The 24,887-nt window shown below is 35.1% G+C and overlaps 1 protein-coding gene and 1 non-coding gene across 33 annotated transcripts in view; one reads left to right on the top strand and one right to left on the bottom strand.

Moving 5' to 3' along the window:
• Positions 1-24,887, bottom strand: part of ERC1 (ELKS/RAB6-interacting/CAST family member 1) — a 518,863-nt gene that overhangs the window by 271,340 nt on the left and 222,636 nt on the right. For all 32 annotated transcript variants that reach the window (XR_013522487.1, XR_013522495.1, XR_013522490.1 and 29 more), the window contains one exon: positions 21,353-21,488. Coding sequence is in view for 16 of the 32 variants with exons in the window: in XM_078338382.1 (XP_078194508.1) it covers positions 21,353-21,488 (136 nt within the window). In the remaining 16 variants the exon portion in view is untranslated. The remainder of the gene's footprint in view (positions 1-21,352; positions 21,489-24,887) is intronic.
• Positions 8,626-8,731, top strand: LOC118144579 (U6 spliceosomal RNA). The gene has a single exon (XR_004729347.1). It is a non-coding gene; the product is annotated as a U6 spliceosomal RNA (small nuclear RNA).

The following is a 24,887-nucleotide window of genomic DNA, read 5'->3' as shown; positions in this document are numbered from 1 at the left end:
GACAAGAGAGAAGCGACTATTATTCTAAGACATGTATTACTTCATTGTGCAAATAATATAAAATGTATGCTGTTCTGATATAAAAGCAAAAGCAAATTGAAAAATATGCTAAAAGAGCATCTTGCACAAGAGGATATAAAGACCGTCTGGAAATAGTTACAACTGTCATCGTTTAGATAACCGATACTCTAAATATGTTAGTTAACTGTTTACTGTGAAAAGAGAAAAGAAGACAGGGCAGATACATCATTAGGCAGTGCTCATGGTAAAAAAAAAAGTTAAAGAGAACAAAACATGTATGGATTATATGTCGTTGTGCTCTTCAGCTTTTTATTCAAAAGTCCTATGAATTTCTTCATAGCAATATTTTATAGAAGTGGGTCAGAATTACGATGAGATATTCCTTTCAACTCCTGATAACCATGGGATATTCTAAATAAGAACATTTTTTTAAAGGGACAATATTATCACAAGTTCTTCCATAGATTCTGAAGATATATCTCAAAAAGAAAAATCTCTAATCTGTCAATGTCACACTTTGAGTTGAAGAAGTGACAGTTACCATTAGCTTCCTTGAAAATGAGTGAGCCAATAAAATGTCATATTAGACTTTAAAAAGTATACTTTAGAAAGTATAAAATGCAACAGACCTCACATATCACATTTAGCACATCTGATGAAGTAAGGGATGTGCTAAAACCCCTGGAAGGTGCTTCTTGGTGGCTCAAATATGAGAGTGATTATACCACATATAGCCTGAGGCTTGGAATATATGCTTCACATACCAAAGTGTTTTTTCTCCTTCAAAAAGTCCACATTTACCAACCTTCATGATAAACTATGAGACAGTAAAAACATTGAGGTCTGTAATGCTGAAGAAATCTATGTATGCCTTCTACTATGTCTAATTTCTCCGATTCCTATATTCCTCAGGTTTGAAGAATCCGAAGCATCTGGAAAGTAGCTGACTTACTGAAACTAAATGTAGCTTGAGATTAAGGTAGGACATGCCACACTTAACTTGAGAAAATAATTGGTGTTGTTTACAGGCATTCTTAATCTGCTGCTAGCTTAAAAGAAAATATTCTTCGTTAGCTAACATACTATTTGTACTGTCCCATGCAGGAGCCAATAGCAACAAGTGGCTACTAAACCTTTAAATGGGGCTAGTCCAAATTGAAATGTGCTATAAATACACACTAAATTTCAAAAACTTAGTCTTAAAAAGACGGAGGTAAAACACTTTAATAATTTTCATATTGTATGTTGAAATAATATTTTGGGTATTAAATAAAACATTATCAAAATTAATATGTTTCCTTTTCTTTTTTTATGAGGCCATTAGAAATTCAAAATTATATATGTGGCTCACATTATATTTCTACTGAAGAATGTGGCACTAGTTAGAGCAGTTTTTACATATGAAATAAATCTGTAAGAGGCCATATGACACATCATGTTTTACATAAGTTTGTAACTGTCTTCCCAGTTTACAGGCTATAGCCCACAAATATGAGTTATATAGGTAATAAACACCAACAAAAGCTCCAACAGTACTCAACCTTGATAATTACCATGGTGATGACATTAATAAAACAATTTAAAATAGCATTTACTATTCTAACAGAGAAAACCAAACTGTGGACCTAGGGGGCGGAAATCAGACTATGGTAGGTCATCTTGATACTTGACATATAAAATACCTGTATTCATTGTTTATTATTGTATTAATGAGTTACTTCAAAATTTAGCAGCTTAAGAAAATAGTGAACACTGATTATCTCTCACAGTTTGTACGGGTCAAGAACTCAAAAGCAGCTTTGCTGAACAGTTCTGGTGCCAGGGTATCTTATGAGGTTGCAGTCAGGATGTCAACGAGCCTTCAGTCCTCTGCTTCTACTGGCTGGCAAGTTGGTGCAGCTATTGGCAAGAGGCCTCTGTTCCTCACCACAGGGCTGCTTGAGTGTCATTGTAACATGAAGGCTGGCTTTCACCAGGGCAAGTGATTCAGGAGTACAAGGCAGATGCATCAATGTCTTTTGTGATCTAGCTTCAGAAGTCAGCGCCATCACTTCTGCCTTCTTGTACTGTTCACACAGACCAATCCTGATAGGGTGTGGGAGAGGACTACATAAGGGGATGAACGCCAGGAGGTAAAAATGATTTGGAGTCAAACTGAAGGATGGGTATCACAGAACCTGAGGATGTAGCTCCAGTATAACAAAATTGGATTATCGATGAAGACAAAATTTCTTCTCAAAGAAAAATGCTTTTGTTAAGCTAATAAGACCTCTACTACAAAAACACAGCCACTGGTATGGGACTATATTAAAATGGTACCCAAACATACATAAAACATAAAGGCAGATATTAAGGAAACTATAGAATTGAAATATGGCTCAGCATTTCACTAAATGTGAAATCAGCAAAATATGCATTATGTCAGGAATTATTCAGAATAAACTCTGCAAATGAATTGAATTCTAATCAGAGATATCTTCCTGTGACTATGATTATAAATTCGAGTAATTCAACATATTCGTGAATAGTTCAACACCAAGAATACTCAGTGATATTTGATAATCATCAAAGTTCAATTGAAAAAAAATTGGGCAAATGTTTTAAGAGATATACACTGGAGGTTTATCAATAAGCTTAGTAATCACACTTGAATGAATCCTCACATTTGACTGTTTGGAGAATCAACTTTTTTTTTTTTTTTTTAAATAAAGATGGGGTTTCACCAGGTTGGTCAGGCTGGTCTTGAACTCCCGACCTCAGGTGATCCACCCACCTTGGCCTCCAAAGTGCTTGGATTACAGGCATGAGCCACCATGCCCAACCTTTTTTTTTTTTTTTTTTTTTTAATTGAGACTTGAGTCTAGCCCTGTTGCCCAGGCTGGAGTGCAGTGGCACAATCTCAGCTCAATGCAACCTCTGCCTCCTGGGTTCAAGCAATTCTGCTGTAGCATCCTGAGTAGCTGGTACTACAGGCACGTGCCACCATGCCTGGCTAATTTCTTTTACTTTTAGTAGAGACGGGGTTTCACCATGTTAGCAAGGATGGTCTTGATCTCCTGACCTCGTGATCCGCCCACCTCAGCGTCCCAAAGTGCTGGGATTACAGGTGTGAGCCACTGTACCTAACCCTCCTTTTTATTTTTAAGAAATATGAGAATGAAATACTCAAGAGTCTGTTGGTCCCCAATGAATAAAGACCTTCTTTAAACTCCTGGTTCTTCATGAATTTTCATTATAACTGATTCTACTCTTAAAGTAGACAGGGGAAAAGGGTTTAAAAAATAAGCCAAAAACAGAGTCTAATTTGAAATTACATACTGTATAATTAAAAATTGTTTCCAAAAAAGCAGATTTGAGATGTTTTCACCACAAAGAAATAAGTATGTGAGATGATGGATATGTTAATTAGCCAGATTTTATCATTCCACAATGCATATATGTATTCAAACATCACAATGTACCCCATACAATTATTACTTGTCAATTAAAAATTAAGCCTGTAATCCCAGCACTTTGGGAGGCTGAGGTGGGCAGATCACCTAAGGTTAGGAATTCAAGACCAGCCTGGTCAACATGGTAAAACCCCATCTCTATTGAGAAAATAGAAAATTAGCCGGGTGGTGACACACACCTGTAATCCCAAACACTCAAGAATTGCTTGAACCTGAGAGGCAGAGGATGCAGTGAGCTGAGATTATGCCACTGCACTCCAGCCTGCGGGGAGGTAGCAAGACTCTGGCTCAAAACAAACAAATAAATAAATAAATAAAATATAAAAATAAAATTTTAAAAATTCCAAGGAGGAATTATTAGGTTGGTGCCAAAGTAACTGTGGTTTTGCCATTAATACACGTACTGTTTGGAGATAAGCCATTTTATAGCACTCATTAATTAGGAAAAAAAAAAGCATTAAATTGGCAGCCTAGGGAAATAAGACTAAGTAGAGGGAGAGTTTAATTTCATTCACCTGTCCTAACTTGGCTTAAACAATTCAGGAAGCCCAAAATTTAGAAATGTACTGTGTGTCACAGACATTTTACTTAAAAGCTACCTAGAGAAAGTAAAGGAACATGCTTTATCATTTTAAATAGTTCATATCACCTAAAATGAAAGCTGTATCTTTAGAGTTTCACTTCAACTGCTATTAATCACATTTGCACTCACCAAAATGAACCCAGACCATTTTTCCTACTACTGGATTATGTAACTGAAACCTACTTTTTCCAACCTCACTATATTTGCTGAAATCAAAAAAGAATACTTCATTGACATAGTATAGGGTTCACAGCAGGAGGTTTGTGTGACTACTTTGAGGGATCTGGTAGCGGGAGAAGGAAGACCTATCAAAGAATTCCTCATTTCCTTAAATAAGAAGACTCCTATATTGAAAGAGATAAGGGCAGAAGTTGGGACAGCCTAACTATAGCTTCACTCAGCCAGATTAACAGGGAGAGACTGGACCCTACAGCAACTCCCATGATACCACTCCTAATACATCTCTCAGAACTTCAATTCTTGATGTCAGTTCTGCCAACACCAAGCTATGCAGCACTGCAGCTGGAAGACTCTAGCCTCCAGTGCCTTTCTTTCCAATCAAACATTTAATCAGGAAAGCAAAGGCAAACAAGAAACAGCAATTAAAAATTAGTTTGTTGTTCCCTCAAACATCTCCCTCAAAAATTGTTAAACGGCTCTATAGTATACTAACATAAAAAAAAAACTACTTGATAATGGCAGATCTTACTATACTTTTGCCCTTTTCAGCAACAGAAAGAAGGTCAATTCAGATTTCCCGAACATTATCCAAGGTAACAATCTCCCACATTCTCTCCTCCCTCTCCCAACTCTCACTCTGACAAGGTAATGGAAGTCATTTATTTGAATTAATATTAAGAGCTGCTTCCTTGGGAGTAAACACCACTTACCAGATAGACTTTAACCTGTTCTGAAAGATATTAATGTTAACTGTTTTCCATTATCCTTAATGTAAAGAGACAGTAATTCTTTATTACCCTCGACCCCACTGCTTATTCTGCCTCCCTCTTCCCCATTCCCTAAGCATATATATATATATATATATACACACACATGCAGAAGATTTCATTAAAATCATTCAACATGTCAGAATTCATTTACCAACTTCTCAGATGTTTTGTGTGGAAAAAAAAATGAAGCCAGATGCATTCATGAAGTCAATTTTAAGAAAAGAAAGCTAGCATAATATAGAAACAGAATTTAGTTACACACCAACTACTTTAAAGCAATACTATGGATTAAAATTTAAAAATATTATTTTCCCTCTTCTCTTTAAAACCCCTCAAATATCTCCCCTCAGTTAGAGTGGTGCTCTGTTATAACCTCAATTGTTAAAAACCAAACTCAAAAGCAGATGTATTTCATCAAAGAAACAAAAAAAAATACACAAACAAAAATGATGCTTTATATCAACAAATATTACAGAGCATATAGTACAAATATCCTATATAGACGGGGGGGCGGGTTCTCATCTTGAAAATCATGGTAGCTGAGTATAAGAAACTTGGGCAAGGACGTGGGGTTTACCTAATCCTAGGGCACTATAAATCTTTGATCTGTAATGCTTATAAAAAGAACAAGCATACGTTTTCAAAATCTTTACCAAAAAAATCCCAAAAATAACTTTTCCTTAAAATAACAGACAACTGATGTGGTCCTTAAGAGGTTGACCTTTGCCTCTGAGATCATAGAAAATGGACTATTTGCATACCTGCTTCTGGTCTCTTAAAAAATAAAAGGACTAGTCCAGGTGCAGTGGCTCACACCTGTAATCCCAGTACTTTGGGAGGCCGAGTTGGGTGGATCATGAGGTCAGGAACTCAAGACCTGCCTGGGCAAGATGTGAAAACCCATTTCTATTAAAATTACAAAATAATTAGCTGGGCGTGGTGGCAGGCGCCTGTAATTTCAGCTACTTGGAAGGCTGAGGCAGAAAACTGCTTGAACTCAGGAGGCAGAGGTTGCTGAGATCGTGCCACTGCACTCCAGCCTAGGAAGCACAGTAAGACTCTGTCTCAAAAATAAATATAAAAGAACTAGTATTCAGTGGCACAAGACAAGTATAATTAACAACACTGTTGTATATGTTAAAATACCTAAAAATGTAGAACATTCCTAACAGAGAAATGATAAATGCTTGAGGTGTGAGTACCTTAATTACCCTGATTTGATCATTACACATTGCATGCTTGTGTCAAAACATCACATGTACCTTGTAAATATGTATAACAACTATTATGTAGCCATTATAATTAAAAATAAATTTAAAAATTAAGAAAAAAAGAATATTGGGCCGGGTGTGGTGGCTCACACCTGTAATCCAAGCACTTTGGAGGCCAAGGTGGGCGGATCACCTGAGGTTGGGAGTTCAAGAGCAGCCTGACCAACATGGTGAAACCCCGTCTTTAAAAAACAAATAAATAAATAAAAATTTAAAAAAGAATCTTATTGGAGGCTTCTTCCAAACTCAAACAAGAAGAGCTCACACAACACAAAGGTAAGGAGTAAACCATTTCACTAAAGTGAGAACTTAGTAGTTCACCTTTTAATAATTTTAGTGCCTAAAATAATTTTATTCATTATTTTATGAAGAGTACATTAGCCCTGTCAATAAACAGTCTTTCAATAAATTGCACTGCTATCAAACTGAACTGACATTTGGTCAGAGGGAAAAGTACTATACAGTCTACTTCAAACACTGCAGAGTTTAAAAAAAAATAATATTAAGCCCTGTTTTGCTATTTTTCTAAATGGTAAAAAGTGACTCACTTTGAGATGGGAGTTTTTAAAAGTTGCACACATAACTAACAATTTGTATAGGTGCTTCACCTGCAGTAAAAGAGAATACTCATGTGTAATTTCAGCAACTATCCACAGGGATGTAAAAACAGATGCTGATTTATATGCACACTTTTCTTCCATTATGATCCGTTATTCTAATATTCATTAAGAATACCATAAAAACTCACCTATGACAATATTCTATAAAGAAAAAGCCCTGTTTTACTAAGAAAATTTTTTATTAAAAAGGAAGAAATGGTACAGGATTAAACATTTAAACAGGTGAAGGAGAAGTTCTAGAAACAGAAAACCAAAATTTATTTTTGCAAAAACATTAACATATTAGATGTATCCAGCCTGTGACAAACCACATACTATTTCTAGAAATAGTATTTCTAAAAAGATGTCAATCTTAATTTTTAAAAAATATTTCCTTAAATAATTATCCCCCTGGCAAATCTAAAAATGAAGAATAAGCAGTGTTCATTTGAGAAAGGAAAAAAATCTCTTAACAAAATGAAGAAACTTTTTTGTACACAGAGTTAAATCAAATCTCAGAGAAAAACACAAAATGTTTCATTGACTATACAGCTAAGAAGAGAATATGCTTAAATATATGTAAGGCAGATTTTCCCCATCTCTATTTCGATTGTTTTCACTTTCTCTGAACTTTATTCTTAATATTCATTGGTCTCCGGAGAGCTGACTCACAACACCACAGCATTCTTTTAGCAATTCCATTAATCTCTCTCACGGCAACCTCTTTCAAGGTTAAATTCAGATACTTCTCCTTGTTATAAAGAAAAACAAAGCCCCAAACCACTACTGAACCTTCCACCATGTGAGGACACAACAAGAAGGTGTCACCTATTAACCAGATAGTGGGATTGTACCAGACACCACATCTGCTGGTTCCTTGATCTTCAACTTTCCAGGCTCAGAAATGTGAGAAATAAATTTCTATTGTTTACAAACTAGCCAGTATATAGTATTTTGCTATAGCAGCCCAAATAGACTAAGAGACCAGGCTAAGATGCATGTGACTGAAAGTTCTTGACATCTATAGATAACAATTAAAATCAATAAACATTTATGAAGTACCAACTATATGTGAAGTACCAAGACATGATTCCCAAACTCAAGTATGTGAAGGAACCAGCACATAATATATCATACCAAGTAATATAAAGTAAGTCCCAAAATCAAAGCAGAAATGAATGAAATTATGACAGAAAGTATGATTAATTCCAACTGTGAGGATTTAGGCAGGCATCACAAGAAAAAGTATTTGACCCTTAGAAGACAGGTAGGCTTTCAAGAGAAAGCTTTTTTTAATCCTCAAATCACCAACAGTCAAATCAGCTAAGACTATGCTTCTATATGTTTTATTTGAAAAGTTCTTGGCCAGGCGTGGTGGCTCATGCCTGTAATCCAAGCACTTTGGAGGCCAAGGCGGGCAGATCATTAGAAGTTGGGAGTTTAAGACCAGCCTGACCAACATGGTGAAACCCCGCCTTAAAAAAAAAAAAAAATTAAAACAAGAAAAAAAGTTCTTGATGTTGCTGGAATTTACCTGATTCAGTTCTGTGTGTAGCAATTACTATAACCGAAATTATTGTAATTGTATAACACATCTTTTGATGTCTATCAAAAAAAAAGTTATAATAAGTAATGTAAAGTATAATCCATGCACTTTAGAGGCCAAGGCAGAAGGACTGCTTGAGGCCAGGAGTTCAAGTCCAGCCTGGGCAACATAGCAAGACTCAGTCTCTACTTAAAAAAAAATTAGTGCTCGCTTCGGCAGCACATATACTAAAATTGGAACAATACAGAAAAGATTAGAATGGCCCCTGCGCAAGATGACACACAAATTTGTGAAGTGTTCCATATTTTTAACTGGGTTGTTCACCTTGTTGGTACTTGGAGCAGAGCCACTGAGCTTAGTGCTTCATAAAATTTGCTTGGAAGAAAGTAGAGAGGGCATTCCAGGTACCTGAAGCATTGCTATGCAAAGTAAGCATTTGCCCTCTAAAATATTTTAACAATTTTTATACAAAGCTTTCTCAATTGCATTAAACTTTATAAATTGTAAAAATTATTCTCTGTTATACCTTTTCATCTTTTTACTCTGCACAGGCAGCCATAAGTGCTGGATATGTTTTGAAAACATCGAACCTCGAGTGTACATATCATTTCGTGCCATTAAATATTCTTATTTCATCATCAGAAAAAAAAATTAGTATAGTGGCAAACACCTGTAGTCCCAGCTACTCCAGAGGCTGAGGCAGGAGAATCACTGGAGTTTGAGGCTGCAGTGAACTATGATCATGCCACTGAACTCTAGTCTGAATGACAGAGACTATCTCTAAAAAAAATTGTTTTAATATAAATAAAAACCTTTCTCCTCAGTTCTCACAGAGCCCTTACCAGAATGTGAGTTCTTGAGAGTAAGGAGCTTGTTTGTCTTGTGCAATATTACTACTTCTAGCACAGAAAAATGCACAGCACAAAAAAGCATGAAATAAATAGTGAGCAAACACTCTCTTTATAATGACCCTTTCCTACTCCAACCATTCTCCAAATATTGCAAACAAACAGTATCCTGAAAATGCAAATCAGATCCTGTCAATTTTGCACGTAGAATGTTTCACTACTTATAAAATCTAAACTTTTTATCATGGCTTACAAGGTCCCTTTTGATTCGATCCTTACCTATTCTCTACCTTGATAATGCCAAGCTTTTCATTGCCTTGTGGATAACCTCCATTTTAAACACTGTTTCCTCCACTTTTTATATGGCTTTTTCAGATCTCAATGTTATATCCTTTGGGAGAACTTCTCTGATGTCACTACCTAAATTTGTTGCCCAACATATTTCCTCCCCCATCATCTATCACAGTTTTTCTTTATTTCTTTGCAGTATTTCCCCTGACTGATATTTACTTACTTGTTTTCTTGTTTCTCCAAGAGGCAATATGCTCCAGAAGGGTGGAGAACATGTCTTTTCAGTACCGTATAACCAAAGATTAGCAACAGTGTCTGACACTTATAAAGTATTCAATAAAATTATATTGAAAAAATGAAAGACATCTCAAGTATGTCTAAAAATGAGTAAAATTAAACCTTCTATGCTTGAAGGAAACAGGCAGGTCAAAGTTCATCTCTAGGTCTAGGTATAACTCTACTAACAGTCATATTACATCATCATGACTTGAGAATTTGAGTCGAATCTTTAGAATGATCAACTTGATCAGCTACATTCTTAATTAAACTATGGGTTTAGGAAGTCAACAAGATGGAGAAAATAATATCTGCATTACAAATTTAGGAATGGTACAGGAAAAAAGCCTGAGCTAACTATCCTGTAGCGCTAATTTTGGTAGTACGACATTTTTAAATTCAAAAGCATACTTATTTCAAAGGGATTGCAAAGTGAAGTGGGTGATTAAAAATGCTGAGATACGGTGGCTCAAGCCTGTAATCCCAACACTTTGGGAGGCCGAGGCGGGTGGATCACGAGGTCAAGAGATCAAGACCATCCCAGTCAACATGGTGAAACCCCGTCTCTACTAAAAAAAAAAAAAAAAAAGAAAAAAGAAAAAAAAAGAAATTTATATATCTCAGCATTTTTTTTTTGAGACAGAATTTTGCTCTTGTTACCCAGGCTGGAGTGCAATGGCACAATCTCGGCTCACCGCAACCTCCGCCTCCTGGATTCAGGCAATTCTCCTGCCTCGGCCTCCTGAGTAGCTGGGATTACAGGCACGCGCCACCATGCCCGGCTAATTTTTTGTATTTTTAGTAGAGACGGGGTTTCACCATGTTGACCAGGATGGTCTCGATCTCTTGACCTTGTGATCCACCCGCCTCGGCCTCCCAAAGTGCTGGGATTACAGGCTTGAGCCACCGCACCCGGCCAAATTTCTTAAATAAAATTTTTATTCTGAACTAATTCAGATGTACAGAAAAGCTGCAAAAACAGAGCGGAGCCCATCTATTCCTTATCCAGGATCCTCTAATGTTAACAGCTTACATAACCATAGTAAAACACACAAAACTAGGACATTAACATTGGTACACTACTATTAACCAAATCGAGAATCATAATTTCGTTATTTTTCCACTAATGTCCTTTCTGGCTTTTTTTTTTTTTTTTTTTTGGAGACAGGGTCTCACTCTGCCCCATAGGCTGAATTACAGTGGCACAACGGGGCTTACCACAACCCTCAAATTCCTGGGCTCAAGTGATCCTCCATCTTCAGCCTCAAGAGTAGCTGGTACTACAGGTATGTACCACTATGCCCAGCTAATTCTGTTCCTTTTTCTGAAATCTGCTTTAATCCAAGATCCCACAATTCATTTAGTTGATATTTCCCCTCAAATCCACCTGAAACTGCTCAGTCTTTCTTGATCTTTCATCATCTTGACATATTTAAAGTGTACTGCAGAGTTATTTTGTAAAATGTCTCAGAATTTGGGTTTGTCTGGCATTTTCTCATTATTGGAATAAGGTTACGCATTTTTGGAAAGAATAACACAGAAATGATACTGTGTTCCTCTCAGTGCATTATATCAAGGGTTCATGATGCCAATGTCTCTTTATTACTGGTAATGTCAACTCTAAACACTTGGTTAAGGTCCCCTGGTAGGCTTTTTTATTGAAAAGTTAGAGTCTTCTGTTATATAAACAGCTTGGGGAAAACATTTTGGGACTATGAAAATCATGTTTAACCTCAAACTTTCACACACAAATTTTCACAACCATCAGTTTGTCTCATGCTGATTTTCCTTTGGTCTATTTCCATCTATACTTATTAACTGAAATTCTTCTGTAAGAAAGAGCTGTCTGCCCATATGCCATTTATTTTTATATTTGATTACTTATTTGTATCAGTATAAACTCATGGATATATATTTCATTCCACCATTAAAATACTATCCTTTTGTTTCTCAAGCTGCCAGTCTCTTTTGTGTAGATTCACCATAGTGAGTTTAAGCACTCTCCTACCTACAGTCAATTAGGTTTTCAAAATTTTGCAATCACCAATGTTATAAGTCACCTTGTACCTATGTATTTTTGTATTTTTGGACATGAATAGTCATATAAATCTAGACATGGGATAGCTGGGTCAAAAGATCTGCACATGTATATGATATGTAACCTATATTTAAAAATCACTTTGAGGCCCAGTGCAGTGGCTCATGCCTATAATCCCAGCAACCAGGGAGACCAAGGTGGGAGGATCACTTGAGGCCAGGAGTTCAACACCAGACTGGGTAACATAGCGAGACTCAGTCTTTCTTTAAAAACAGAAAAAAAAAACCACTTTGGGAACTTTAATAATATTTAAATGTAAAGAGGCTTCTGATTCCAAAAAGTGTGAGATAAGTTACTATAAATCACAGCAATTAACTGTCCAAAACACAAAGGTACAAATAGGATACAACTGAGTGGCAATGTGAGATACAGAAGAGTATTCATATCTAAGTCCATGATAAATGACAAAAAGTGTTTAGAATTTCTGACATCCTTAGATTCTCTCAATTTTTCAGGTATCATTTTCATTTCACATGTAAGACAGCTGTTTAATCTAATCAGAACATTTTTAATATGTTGAACCAAAAACAAAAAGCAAAGTAACCACTTACTTCCCAACTCACTTTCTGCCAAAAGGAATACTTTTGGTACTATCTGAAGTATTCAAAGAATGGATAATTGTAAAGAAATGAAGTTGTCCTTTCAGAACACTTTCAATACAAAATGAAATTCTGAATTAAATAAAAAACACAATACAAGGACAATAAAGGAGTGGATGCTACGTACAACTAATACAAATGTATCTCACCAATAACGGTCAACAAAAGAAGTGAAAAATAATAAAAATAATTCCATTTATTGAAGTACAAAACATACAAAACTAAATTATACTTTTTGTTTGATATATGCGCACGTCATGAGAAAAGCAAAGAAGAAAAGTCACAATAGTAATCTCTGGAGGAACAGAAGAGAAAAATGATTGCAAAGGAATATACATATGATTTCTGGGAGGTAAACAATATTCTAATTTCTTGAGATGATCATTTTATAAGTATTCTTTACATGGTTTATTTGTATGTGCATGTGCGTACTGTTAAAAAATGTATTTTATTGTTTCAAAGTTAAAAAAGAGAAAAAATAGAAAAGTTGTACTACTGCTCTCCAGCAAACTGTAACTTCTACCTGGAAGAGTAAAGCCGATGATGAACTTCACATCACAATTGGCAGTCACTGAATTAACAAAAAAGTGAAAATGAACCTTCCAGGTTAAGTGTTAATCTTCACAAATAAAATAATTTACTATGTGTTTATTAAAGTAAAATTGATCTTTGAATACCAAAATGGGATCTGATAAAGATTAAACATTAACTATTCAATAAAATTCAAAACATTAAGTATAAGCCTAGGCATGCTGGCTTACACCTGTAATCTTAGCACTTTGGGAGGCTGAGGCAGGCAGATCACAAGATGCCAGGACAGGCCTGGCCAACATGGCGAAACCCTGTCTGTACTACAAACTCACATACAAAATTAGCCAGGCATGGTGGCACATGCCTATAGTCCCAGCTACTTGGGTGGCTGAGGCACGAGAATCGTTTGCACCAAGAAGGAGGAGGTTGTAGTGAGCTGAGATCACACCACTGCACTCGGGCCTGGATGAAAGAACAAGACCATGTCTCCAAAAAAAAAAAACCAAAAACCGAAACCATTAACTATAAAACACTTAACACTTAATGAATATTTTAATCCTAGAGTTATTATTATACCTAAAATAGAAATACTAAAATAATTCCTTCAAGAAACAGAAATAAGGTAGTAATGCTTCCCCTTACTTCTCCTATATCATGAAAATATCAACAGATCACCCAAACAGCCAGAAATTTAAAACACAAAACATTGCGATAAAAATGTTTAAAATAAGAAGCCCCAATTAATAGCTATTCTACTATTCTATGACACACCAAAAATATAACCAAAGTCATTCGATTACAATTGTGTGATAAGTATTAAATATTTCTAGAGCACCCAGTCTTCCTTAACAATAATACAGAATACTTCAATCACATGGTATATTTACTTCAATCTGGAATTATATGCCTGAAAATGATGGTTAATGTGTGTTATGTAAATTACTCACTCACCACAACTCTAATTTGATATCACATCAAATTAGAGTACGATACTCAAAAACTATGTGCCTAGGCAATATTATTTGGTCCTGTGCCACTTCCACTACAGAGTTTTAACTTAAAAACACTGGTCTTAGCTGTACACAGAAAACAATATAAATATGACCATATGTACTAGGTTTCCAAAGCTAATCATGAAAAGTTCATCCACAGTAATACTTTGGATAAAGAACTGGTGGTGTTCAAAGGGTGGCTAAATCTGGTTTCAAGTCTCGGCGCTACTTGCAATGTGGGCTGAATAATTCTTTGCTGTGGGGTCTATCCTGTGAATTACAGGATATTTAGCAGCATGCCAGCACTCAACTCACTGATGCCAGTAGCACCTCTCAAGCTGCAAACATCCCTAGATACTAACAAATATTCCTTAGGGCCAAAATTTAGCCCTAATTGAGAACCATTGCTCTAAATGAAGTAACATGAGGCAAATTTCTCACATAATTCTATTGGAATAATTAAAAGTTCTCTTTTAATGAAGTAAGTGCCTCCATTTACAAAAAAATTACAGAATCTCTCATGTTTCGTTACATCCCTAGAGCAGCACCTCAGTATCTTTTGAGATCTGATTCTAAGACTCCCCTGGAATATGAAAATCCACAGATGCTCAAGTCCCTGATATAAAAAGCTGTAGCATTTGCAATCTATGCACATCTTCGCATATATTTTAAATCATCTGTAGATTTCTTCAAATACCCAATACAATGTAAACACTATGTAAATAGCTGCTATACTGTATTAGTTTCTATTTATTTTTTATTGTTGTATTATTTTGTTCAATTGGGTGTTTTTTTCCGTATTTTCAATCCATGGTTGGCTGAATCCAAAAATGCAGAACCTATGGATATGGAGGGCCCACTGTACCTGCTATGTTACTACTACCTAGTCCAATCCTGTTAACATTTGCTCTTATAGAAGCTTTTACATGTATCATCTCATTAATGCTCACAACCTTTAAAGACAGAAGCTCTGTAAGGAATTTGTCTCAGTTTTCATGTGAAGAAACATTATTTTACAGGTGAATACACTGCAGAGCACTTGCTGATTTTTTTTCATCTTTTTTATGGCTCGAAGTTTCATTTACCTTTTTCTTCTCTGTGATCTACCAAAAATCTTTAATAATTTGGTTGTAATCTGGATACAAGATTTATTTAGAAAATATTTTATATTCCTTTAAATATTTTTAACATAATAAATAATAAACATACATAGGAATAAAAGAGGAATGAATTTAGTTCCTGGCTGGAGATGACTGAATAAATTACAAGGGATAATATTCTTTTTTTTTCCCATGCCATTCTCAGTAAAACAATATAAGATATTCTTTATTAGCATAATTTAACAAACTAAAGAGACTCAAATGATATTTCAAAGTTTATTGAAAAAATTGATAAATTCATCTAGAAAAAAGGTTTTAAGATAAAGTTAATGATGTTGAAGACGACCTACTAACTTTGTAAACAAAGTACAAAAGAAATGCAAAAAGGCCAGGCATTGTGGCTCACACCTGTAATCCCAGCGCTTTGGGAGGCCTAGGCAGGTGGATCACCTGAGGTCAGAAGTTTGAGACCAGCCTGGCCAACGTGGTGAAACCCCATCTCTACTAAAAATACAAAAAAATTAGCCAGGCGTAGTGGCTTCTGCCTATAATCCCAGCTTCTTGGGAGGCTGAGGCAGATGAATCACTTGAACCCGAGAGGCGGAGGTTGCAGTGAGCTGAGATCACACCACTGCACTCCAGCCTTGGGGACAGAGCAAGACTCTGTCTCAAAAAAATAAAAAAAATAAAAATTGCATTAAAGCCAAAATAGTAAATCTAGAATAAAATGGAAATTTCTATGTTTAGAAGTTCTATGTGATTATCCAGCATATGAATAGGTAGATTTAAAAAATTTTGTTAAAGAATACCTATTTACTAAATGCTACCAAGAGAACTGGGTATCAGGGTAAAGAAAGAGTACTTTAAATTTACATTTTATAAGATATATCAAATAAATTCCACAGGCATTAAAGCAATGAATATTTACAAGAAACATCCACATAGCTAAAGAATTAAAAGAAACTAATATGTTTCACTCTATTGCAAATGAGAGATTAAATGAAAAAATAGTCTTGAAAGGACAAGATAAGCAAATTAAAAGACTTTTTTTTTAAAAAGAGGTTTAACAACAAAATCTAATAAATTCCAAAAGAAAAAATATATAACAATCATCATTCCTCAATGTAATTCATAACATAATCAATTCAAAGTAGGTGACATACAAAGATCCTCATGGTAAGTAGCATATGTAATTAAAATTCGACATAGAAATTTCAGATAATAAATCATTACATGTGAAAAACAAAACGTGTCACTGAAGAGATAAAATATAACAACTTGAAGACATCATTATATGTGTGTAAAATGAGCAAAAAATTAAATAGAACCAAAGTGACTATCGAGAAAATAGAATGCCTGCAAACTGCTGGGGGTATTATAAATTAGTTTACCTTTGGTAATAGAAATTTGGGAAAAGTTACAACACTTCATATACTTTGACTGAGTAAGTCTGCTCTGAAAAATAGCCAAAGAAAATCACCAAACTGGGTACAATTTATCTGTACAAATTTGTTCTGGGAAAATTGAAAATTAAGAAATGTCCAGAGAAAGAGGAGCGTGTACAAAGCTACTGAACTGTGGATTCAATTGAAAATAATAAGTATAAGCATTATTATGAAACACATAACTCTTGGAAATGTTTAAATGATATAAAGTTTTTAAAAAGCAAGATACAAAAGAGTATATGTATACATATAGCTATTACAAATAAATAAAATTAAAGTTTAAAAAATGTAGAGGAATGTAAACAAATAAATGCTATGGATTAGTTTTTCTAGTATGTTAATTTAAAATTATAATTTTTAAACAAAAGCAAAGGTATATTACCTTCAGTTTAAAAAGTGAAGAAACCAACTCCATGAAATTCAAGCAAAAATATGAAAAAAAAAGTTACTTGAAAAATACAGAAAATATTTCTCAAGTAAAGGGAAAATACAAATAAGGACTTTGGCTAAGAAACTAAGCCAGAGTCAGCTGGGTGCAGTGGCTCACGCCTGTAATTGCAGCACTTTGGGACCCTGAGGCGGGTGGATCACAAAGTCAGGAGATTGAGAACATCCTGGCCAACATACAGAAACCCCGTCTCTACTAAAAATACACAAATTAGCCAGGAGTGGTGGCACATGCCTGTAATCCTAGCTACTCAGAAGACTGAGGCAAGAGAATCATTTGAACGAGGGAGTCGGAGGTTGTAGTGAGCCGACTGATCGTGCCACTGCACTCCAGCCTGGTGACAGAGGGAGACTCCAACTCAAAAAAAAAAAAAAAAAGAAACTAAGCCAGAGTCAAGGGCTCCATTCCAGGGCTACGTAAATATGGTTAAAAAGCTGGTTTAGAACTTAAAGACAAACTAAATTCCAAGGAGTGAAGTCTTAATCTGTCTTAAGACCCATCTTAGAGACATGAAAATTTCAAGTGGTTAAATGATATCTTTCTTTTTCAGCATTTTATTAGGAACAATTTCAAACATGCAAAAGTATGGGGAAAATAATACCATAAACTTCATGTCACCATCACTCAGCTTCAATAAACTATCAAAAACTGGCGAATGTTTCCCTCACTGCAATTCCCTCATTAGGGCATTGGTGTCCCAGCAATCTCCAAATTATATTTATAGTTTCATTATGAAGTTTCTCCTTTTAAAAATACTTTACTTGTTTTAAACAACTGTACCCATTAGTCTTTCTTAGGCTCTAACTGTCTATCCTAGGCCAATGACAGCCCCTTCATTCTTGCTTCTCTGTCCATCCTTATATGACCCTAGTAGTCTTTGAAAGGTTCTTAATTTTTGATATCACATGATGCTATGGTGCAGTGCTTTTCAAAATGTGGTCCCTGGTCCAGCAATGTTATCATCACCTAGGAACTTGTTAGAAACGCAAATTCTTGGGGCTTTCCTCATACTTACTGAATCAAAACCCCTAGGGACAGGAGACAGCAATCTATTTTTCTAATAGCCCTCCATGTAACTCCAATGCACCCAAGTTTGAGAACCACTAATTTAGGTTTACCTTGTACATTTCTTGCTCCAATCCTGGAATGTGTCATTTCTCCAAGAATTTCTAACTTCTTTTATTTCTATTTAATTTATTTTAAAGACAGGATCTTGCCCTGTCACATATGCTGGAGTACAGTGGTATTATCACAGCTCACTGCAACCTTGACTCCTGGGCTAAAGTATTTCTCCAACCTTAGCCTCTAAAGTAGCTGGGACCACATGTGTACACCATCCTGCCAGGCTAATTTCTTAAATTATAGAGACAGGGTTTCACTATGTTGCCTAGGTTGGTCTTGAACTCCTGGTCTCAAGTGATCTTCCACCTCACCTCCCGAGTCACTAGGATTAGTATGAGCCACAATGCCTGGCTATATTTCTTAATTATGTTGTTATAAATGACAACCCAGTGGTAGTGAGTATCCCTAATACCCAGATTGTGATCTCTATGATTCATGGGGCCAGGCACAGTGGCTCACACCTATAATCCTAGCACTGTGGGAGGGTGACGCAGGAGGATTACGTGAGGCCAGGAGCTTAAGACCAGCCTAAGGCAACATAGTGAGACCTCATCTCTACAAAAAAACTAAAGAATTACAAGCCTGCAGTCCCAGTTACTTGTGAGGCTGAGGCAGGAGGATCACACCACTGCACTCCAGCCTAGGTGACAGAGTGAGATTGTCTCTAAAGTAAGTAAGCAAATAAATAAATAAACACATAAATAAAAAGAAATATACTTAAGTAACTGAGTAGTTAGTTAAAAAACTGATATCAGATTCTAAGTATCCTAACTTGTAGTCCAGTGCTCTTTTCACTGTATTTGAATGAATTACATCTCTGTGTAACTTGCACATGGACATCAGCTATCTTTTTCCTAACTTTGGTATCTATCATTTACTCAGACACCTTGGAAAAGTCAGTCATCCACTCTAAATTAGTTTTCCCTATGTGTAAAATTTAAATAAATAAATAATATCTATCTCATTTATCTTTTAGTTTATATAAACAGGAAATAAGAGATTACATATGAAAGCATATGTTATCATTAACATATGTTATCATTAACAACTGACAGGGGATCAGAAGAGTATCTTTGGTTTATAAAGACAGATGGCTAAAACATATTAAATGGCAGCCATGAGAAGAGAAGACAAATGAAACAGTTAAAGTGCTAACATAATGATGGGCTTGCCTTATCACAAAATAAATATTTTCTATAATTAAAAAACAATAATCCCAGCACTTTGGGAGGCCGAGGCAGGTGGATCACGAGGTCAAGAGATCGAGACATCCTGGTCAACAAGGTAAAACCCTGTCTCTACTAAAAACCCAAAAATTAGCTGGGCATGGTGGCGTATGCCTGTACGCCCAGCTACTCGGGAGGCTGAGGCAGGAGAATTGCTGGAACCCAGGAGGTGGAGGTTGCAGTGAGCCGAGATAACGCCATTGCACTCCAGCCTGGGTAACAAGAGCAAAACTCCGCCTCAAAAAAAAAAACAACAACAATGTGGCCATAGTTCAAGAAGGGAAATTAAATTGAAATCTTAGACTAATCAACAATTTCATAAAATCTAAAGACATCAATTAAAGTTTGTGAGCAATGAAATAATTTCCTATAAACATTCTAGTGAAGTTAGCAATAAAGAAAAAATATCCTCACCACACAAATACCATAGAATGAATTAAATTAAAAAGTAAAGCTAAAAATATGAAAGCACAGAAAAACTTAACACTATTTATGTGTAAATTTATACTCTCAAAATGGGGATAAACTAAGCAAAAAATCCATGGGAGGAAAAGCTAACATGGAAGAGAGATTTAAATTATATTTAAAAACAAAAGAAAATTTAAGACATGAAAAAAAGATGTCACTGGTAATCAGAGAAACCTAAATTAACACAAAATGAAATATTTTCCACTCATCAGATTTGAATTTTGTTAAAAAAAAAAAAAAACGGAGGAAGAACAGAAAGATGAGAACATTACCAATATTAACTGCTCTTGGCAAGGATGAGGAAAACTTGGTATGCTGCTTTTTACAAAATTTGATGCATTTGAGAAAATTTATACTTTTTCTATAATCAGTAAAAGTTACATAAAAAAGGAATAAGAAAAATAAGTAAAAAGTAGAGTCTTCTTCATGTCTTAAATGAATTTGCTGTAAAGCCTCAAAATGACTTCTAGATAGTAACTCCTCCAAATCTGCCTAGTAAAGATTGTAATTGTGGCATACACATGGTATCAGACCCAATTAGAAATTGTTAACTAGAGAAAAACAATCTGTTAGTGGCTTAGCAGTCTTACCAAGAGTTTCAGAGACTCCAACATGTTTATGGTATTCTTCCCTATAATCTAAACCTTCACTCTGAAGCATTATCATCAAGACAAAGAGGATAGTCTACAGATTCAGAAAGTCCCAGTTAAAATCATGGCTGAGCTACTTAGAAGTCATTTGTGTTTATGTAAGTAATGCAATGTTTCTGAATTTATTTTCTCAGGTGCAAAATGTACATAATACCACCTGCTCCATTTGAATTACTGTGCAGGTTAGAACAAAATGAATGACCAGAGCCTAGTTTCAAATACTGAGGACCTAACTGGCTCTTATAATATGGTAGCTGCTACTGCTGCTATTGAGCCTCATTTAATTAATGTGTGAATAATCAGGTTTACGCATCAATTATCACTCCACTGAAGTGAAAAAATATAGTTTATAAGTCACATCCTGTATGACTATAAAACATTCTCGCTAAACTGAATATTTAAAAAAAGAAAGGAAGGAAAGAGGGAGGTAAGAGAGGTAGAAGGAAAAGAGAAAGGAAAAATGGAAAAAAGGAAAAAGGCACAAACTAAGATTAGCAATCCATTTTAATGAATGGAACTGGCCGAGAGTTATACTGACAACCCTGAAGCCTGATATCACCCACTCATTAAACTGTCATTGAACTTACCAATTACATGTGATCAACTTGAAGCAAGATGAACTCTCTCCTATGCTGAGGTGTCCTCATAAAGCTGTGGAATAAAACTTGCATTTTCTATTTAAAGCCATTCCTTCACTGCTAAACAGTTGGTCTGAGAGGAAGGCAGCAAGCAGGGTTAGAGAAAAAAGAGGAGGATAAAGATAAAGAGAAAAACAACATGCGATTACGGATAAAATCTCTTCACCCGATCCTTTCAGATTTTCCTCATGTTCTAACCTGTAGCTGCTGAGAGCTGTCGTTGAGATTGTCCTCCCGTCGTCGAGCCTCCTCTAGCATTTGTGCACTCTTCTTTTTTTCCACCTGTTCCTTATGCTTCAGATTTGCTACCTTCTTATTCTGGTCTTTCACTTGCCTAATGATAGAAGGAGAAAAATGAAGCTTTGCATATGTATGCATAGAAATGAATATATTTATTTAGAGACTTACACCAGTGACAATAAAGAATCATTGAAAACCAACAAATAAATACATGCTGCAAATTTTCTCAACAATTCCAAATTCTTTTCCATCAATGGTAGCACATTTGTTCATGAAAATAAGTTTTCCCCTAAAGAATATGTATTTCAGCAGGTACTCTATAAAGAACAATGAAATCATAAAACAAAAGAAAGGCATGGGATAATTTGCAATGACTAAAAAGAAACTGAATCGGAGATTTTGGAAATATGGAAGCAGTCTCCTGACATCACTGCACTGAAATATTAGAATGGCTGATAGAAAAAGAAAGTTTGGTAAAACAACTCTAATTTTACCATTATTAAATATTTCAAACATTCAATATACTGTATATGATTGTAGTTGTATATAAAATAATGACACAAAAATCTAGAAACCTAGCTTAAGAAATGGAACATTGCACTTACTTCTGAAGCTCCCTATTGTGTCTCTCTCTACTATTGGTCTATCCTCCATTAATAAGAACAATCTATATCTCAAAATTTATGTTTAAACCCCTCTTGCTTTTATTATTGTTTTGCTACATATATAATGTGTGTATGTATATATATATATATAAACTGTTCATTTATAGTTCATATGTTTTTGAGCTTTATAAAGTTTACTGATGATTATTCCCTTTTTTTTAGTACAGAATGATATTCAACATTATTTCTTTTCAATATGTTTCTAGATTTAGACCATTCAAAGTGTAATGTATCTTTTAATCCTCTCCACTTTCACCGAAGTATGAAATAATATATGGCAGTTATTTTAATCTACTCCCCAGAAGATGACAATTGGGTTGTTTCCATTTTCTTGCTATTTTAAGTAACTGCTAGGTACACTCTGATATACCTGTGAAAGAACATCTCCAATGTGTAGGCCTAGGGACTAAATTGCTAGGACATACAGCAGGTACACCTTATTTTATTTTCCAAGACGCTATATTAATTTATACTTTTGCTAGCAGTGCATAACAGTGCCCATTATACCTCTTCACATCCACTAATGCATGGTACTGACTTTCTAAATGTTTCCAATCTCGCAGAAAAAAAAAACAGTACCTCATTATAGTTTTAAAATGCATGTTTCTAACCACCTAGGCTGAATATCTTATCTTACAGTATTTGGTCCTTCCTGTTTCCACTTCTGTGAAATAGCTATTCATATCTTTTGTCCATTTTTAGAATTAAGATATCTTTTTCTTAATGATTTATAGGTATTCTTTACACATTAAAGATAATGTTTTATCTGTTATATGTTATGTAAATATTTTATTCTAGTCTATGATTTCTTTACATCTTTTCATTTATAGAATTAAAAAAAATTTTTTTTGAAGATGGAGTCACACTCAGTCATCAAGGCTAGTGTGCAGTGGCACAATCTCAGCTCACTGCAGCTTTGACCTCCCAGGCTCAAGATTTCTCCCACCTCAGCCTCCTGAGCAGCTGAAATTACAGGCAGGTGCTACCACATCCAGCTAACTTTTAGTATTTTTAGTAGAGATGAGGTTTCACTATGTTGCCTATGCTGGTGTTGGACTCCTGGACTCAAGCAATCCACTGGCTTCTGCCTCCCAGTATTGGGATTACAGGCATGTGCCACAGCCTAAAATTTTTAATTATTTCAAATGTATCAGTCTTCTCCTTTATAATGTACAATTCCGTGGCATCTCTAAAAATCTTGTCCATCCCAAGTTTATAAAGATATTCCCCTAAAACTACATTAAACTTTGTCTTTTACACTGCAGTCATTAATCCATCTGAAACTGATGTTATGTATGTTATGAGTGAAGAATATACTTCCATTTTGGGGGATCTGGTGTAAGAAAAGAATAAAATTTCATTTTTTACATGTATTTATAATGAATTTTCTCAGGAATACTTACATGCATTGCCACTTCTGGCATGTGTACAAAGTTTCTATATACATGTGTACCTGGTTTGCGGTTATGTTTGTATATTCCTGTGACAGATCTATATACTACCTTAATTATTATACCTTTACCAGAAGTAACTAGTAAGGTAAGGCTTCCTACCTTTTTCTTCTTGAAAACCATCTTAGCTATTCTTCGCCCTTTACACTTCTCACAGAAATTTCAGAACTAGCCCAACAAGTTCCACCAAACCAACCAACCAACTACAGCAACAAAAAATCCAACAGCAGCCTCTGGGATTTTGATTCCAATTACACTGAAGCAATATAAGTTTGGGAAAAATTTCATGCTTTGGATCTTTCAATTCATTAACATACTATAGACGCTCCTCAACTTACCATTGGGCTATATCCCAATAAACCCACTGTAAGTTGAAAATATCCTAAGTCCAAATGCATTTAATACACCAAATCTGAAAATATCAGTTGTTTACCCTCCTAGTTGTGTGGCTAACTGGAATCTGTGGCACTGCCACTGTCCAGCAACACAAGACAGTATGATACTACATATAGCTAGTATAAGAAAATATCAAAACTCAAAGTATGGTTTTGCTAATGTGTACCACTTTTGTACCATCATTAAGTTAAAAACTTGTAAGTCAGTCTGTATTATCTATTTGTTTAGGTCTCTTTAAAAGGCTTCTAACAAAGTGTTATATTTTCCTCCATAAAAGATGTGTATATATTTTATTCCTAAGCACATTACATGTTTTGCCATCATTTAAAATTCCAGACACCACATCATTACACCCTTACACATGCTTCCTTATGCATCTCCAAAAAAGAGCATTTTTAACAATGTAAATTGTAACAAAATTAATAATTCCTCAATATCAATATATAGTCCATATTTGAAATTTCCACATTCGTCTCAAAGTTTATTCTTATAGCTACTTTATTTGAATCAAAATACAAAAAAATGCCCACATATTTTGCTTATTTGTTAGATCTTTCAAATCCCTACTAATCTAGAGAAAAGTCTCTTACCTCCTCCAAAGTACCCTTTTTGAATGCCAGTGATTTTTTTTTATTAAAAGAAATCAATTGTTATGTACAATGACTCACACTCTAGATCGTATGTTTGTTTCTTCATGGTGAAATTCAACTTGTTTCTCTATATCTCTTGCTTTTTGTTTGTTTTGATACTGAATATTAGCTTTAAAGACTTGAATATATTCCATTTCCATTTTTAGGTAAAAATAATAAATAATGGTGTTGTGTAACTGACACTGCCTCAGATCTGAGAGCACGTAACGTCTGATTTTCCTCACTTTGTTGTTGTTGTTGTTGTTGAGACAGGGTTTTGCTCTGTTGCCCAGGCTGAAGTGCAGTAGTGCAATGTCGGCTCACTGCAACCTCCACCTCCCAGGTTAAAGCC

This window comes from Callithrix jacchus, chromosome 9, assembly GCF_049354715.1.
Source record: "Callithrix jacchus isolate 240 chromosome 9, calJac240_pri, whole genome shotgun sequence".
In the NCBI taxonomy this organism is placed as follows: Eukaryota; Metazoa; Chordata; class Mammalia; order Primates; family Cebidae; genus Callithrix; species Callithrix jacchus.
Note: the sequence above shows the minus strand (reverse complement) of the source record. Positions and strands in the feature narration are given on the sequence as shown.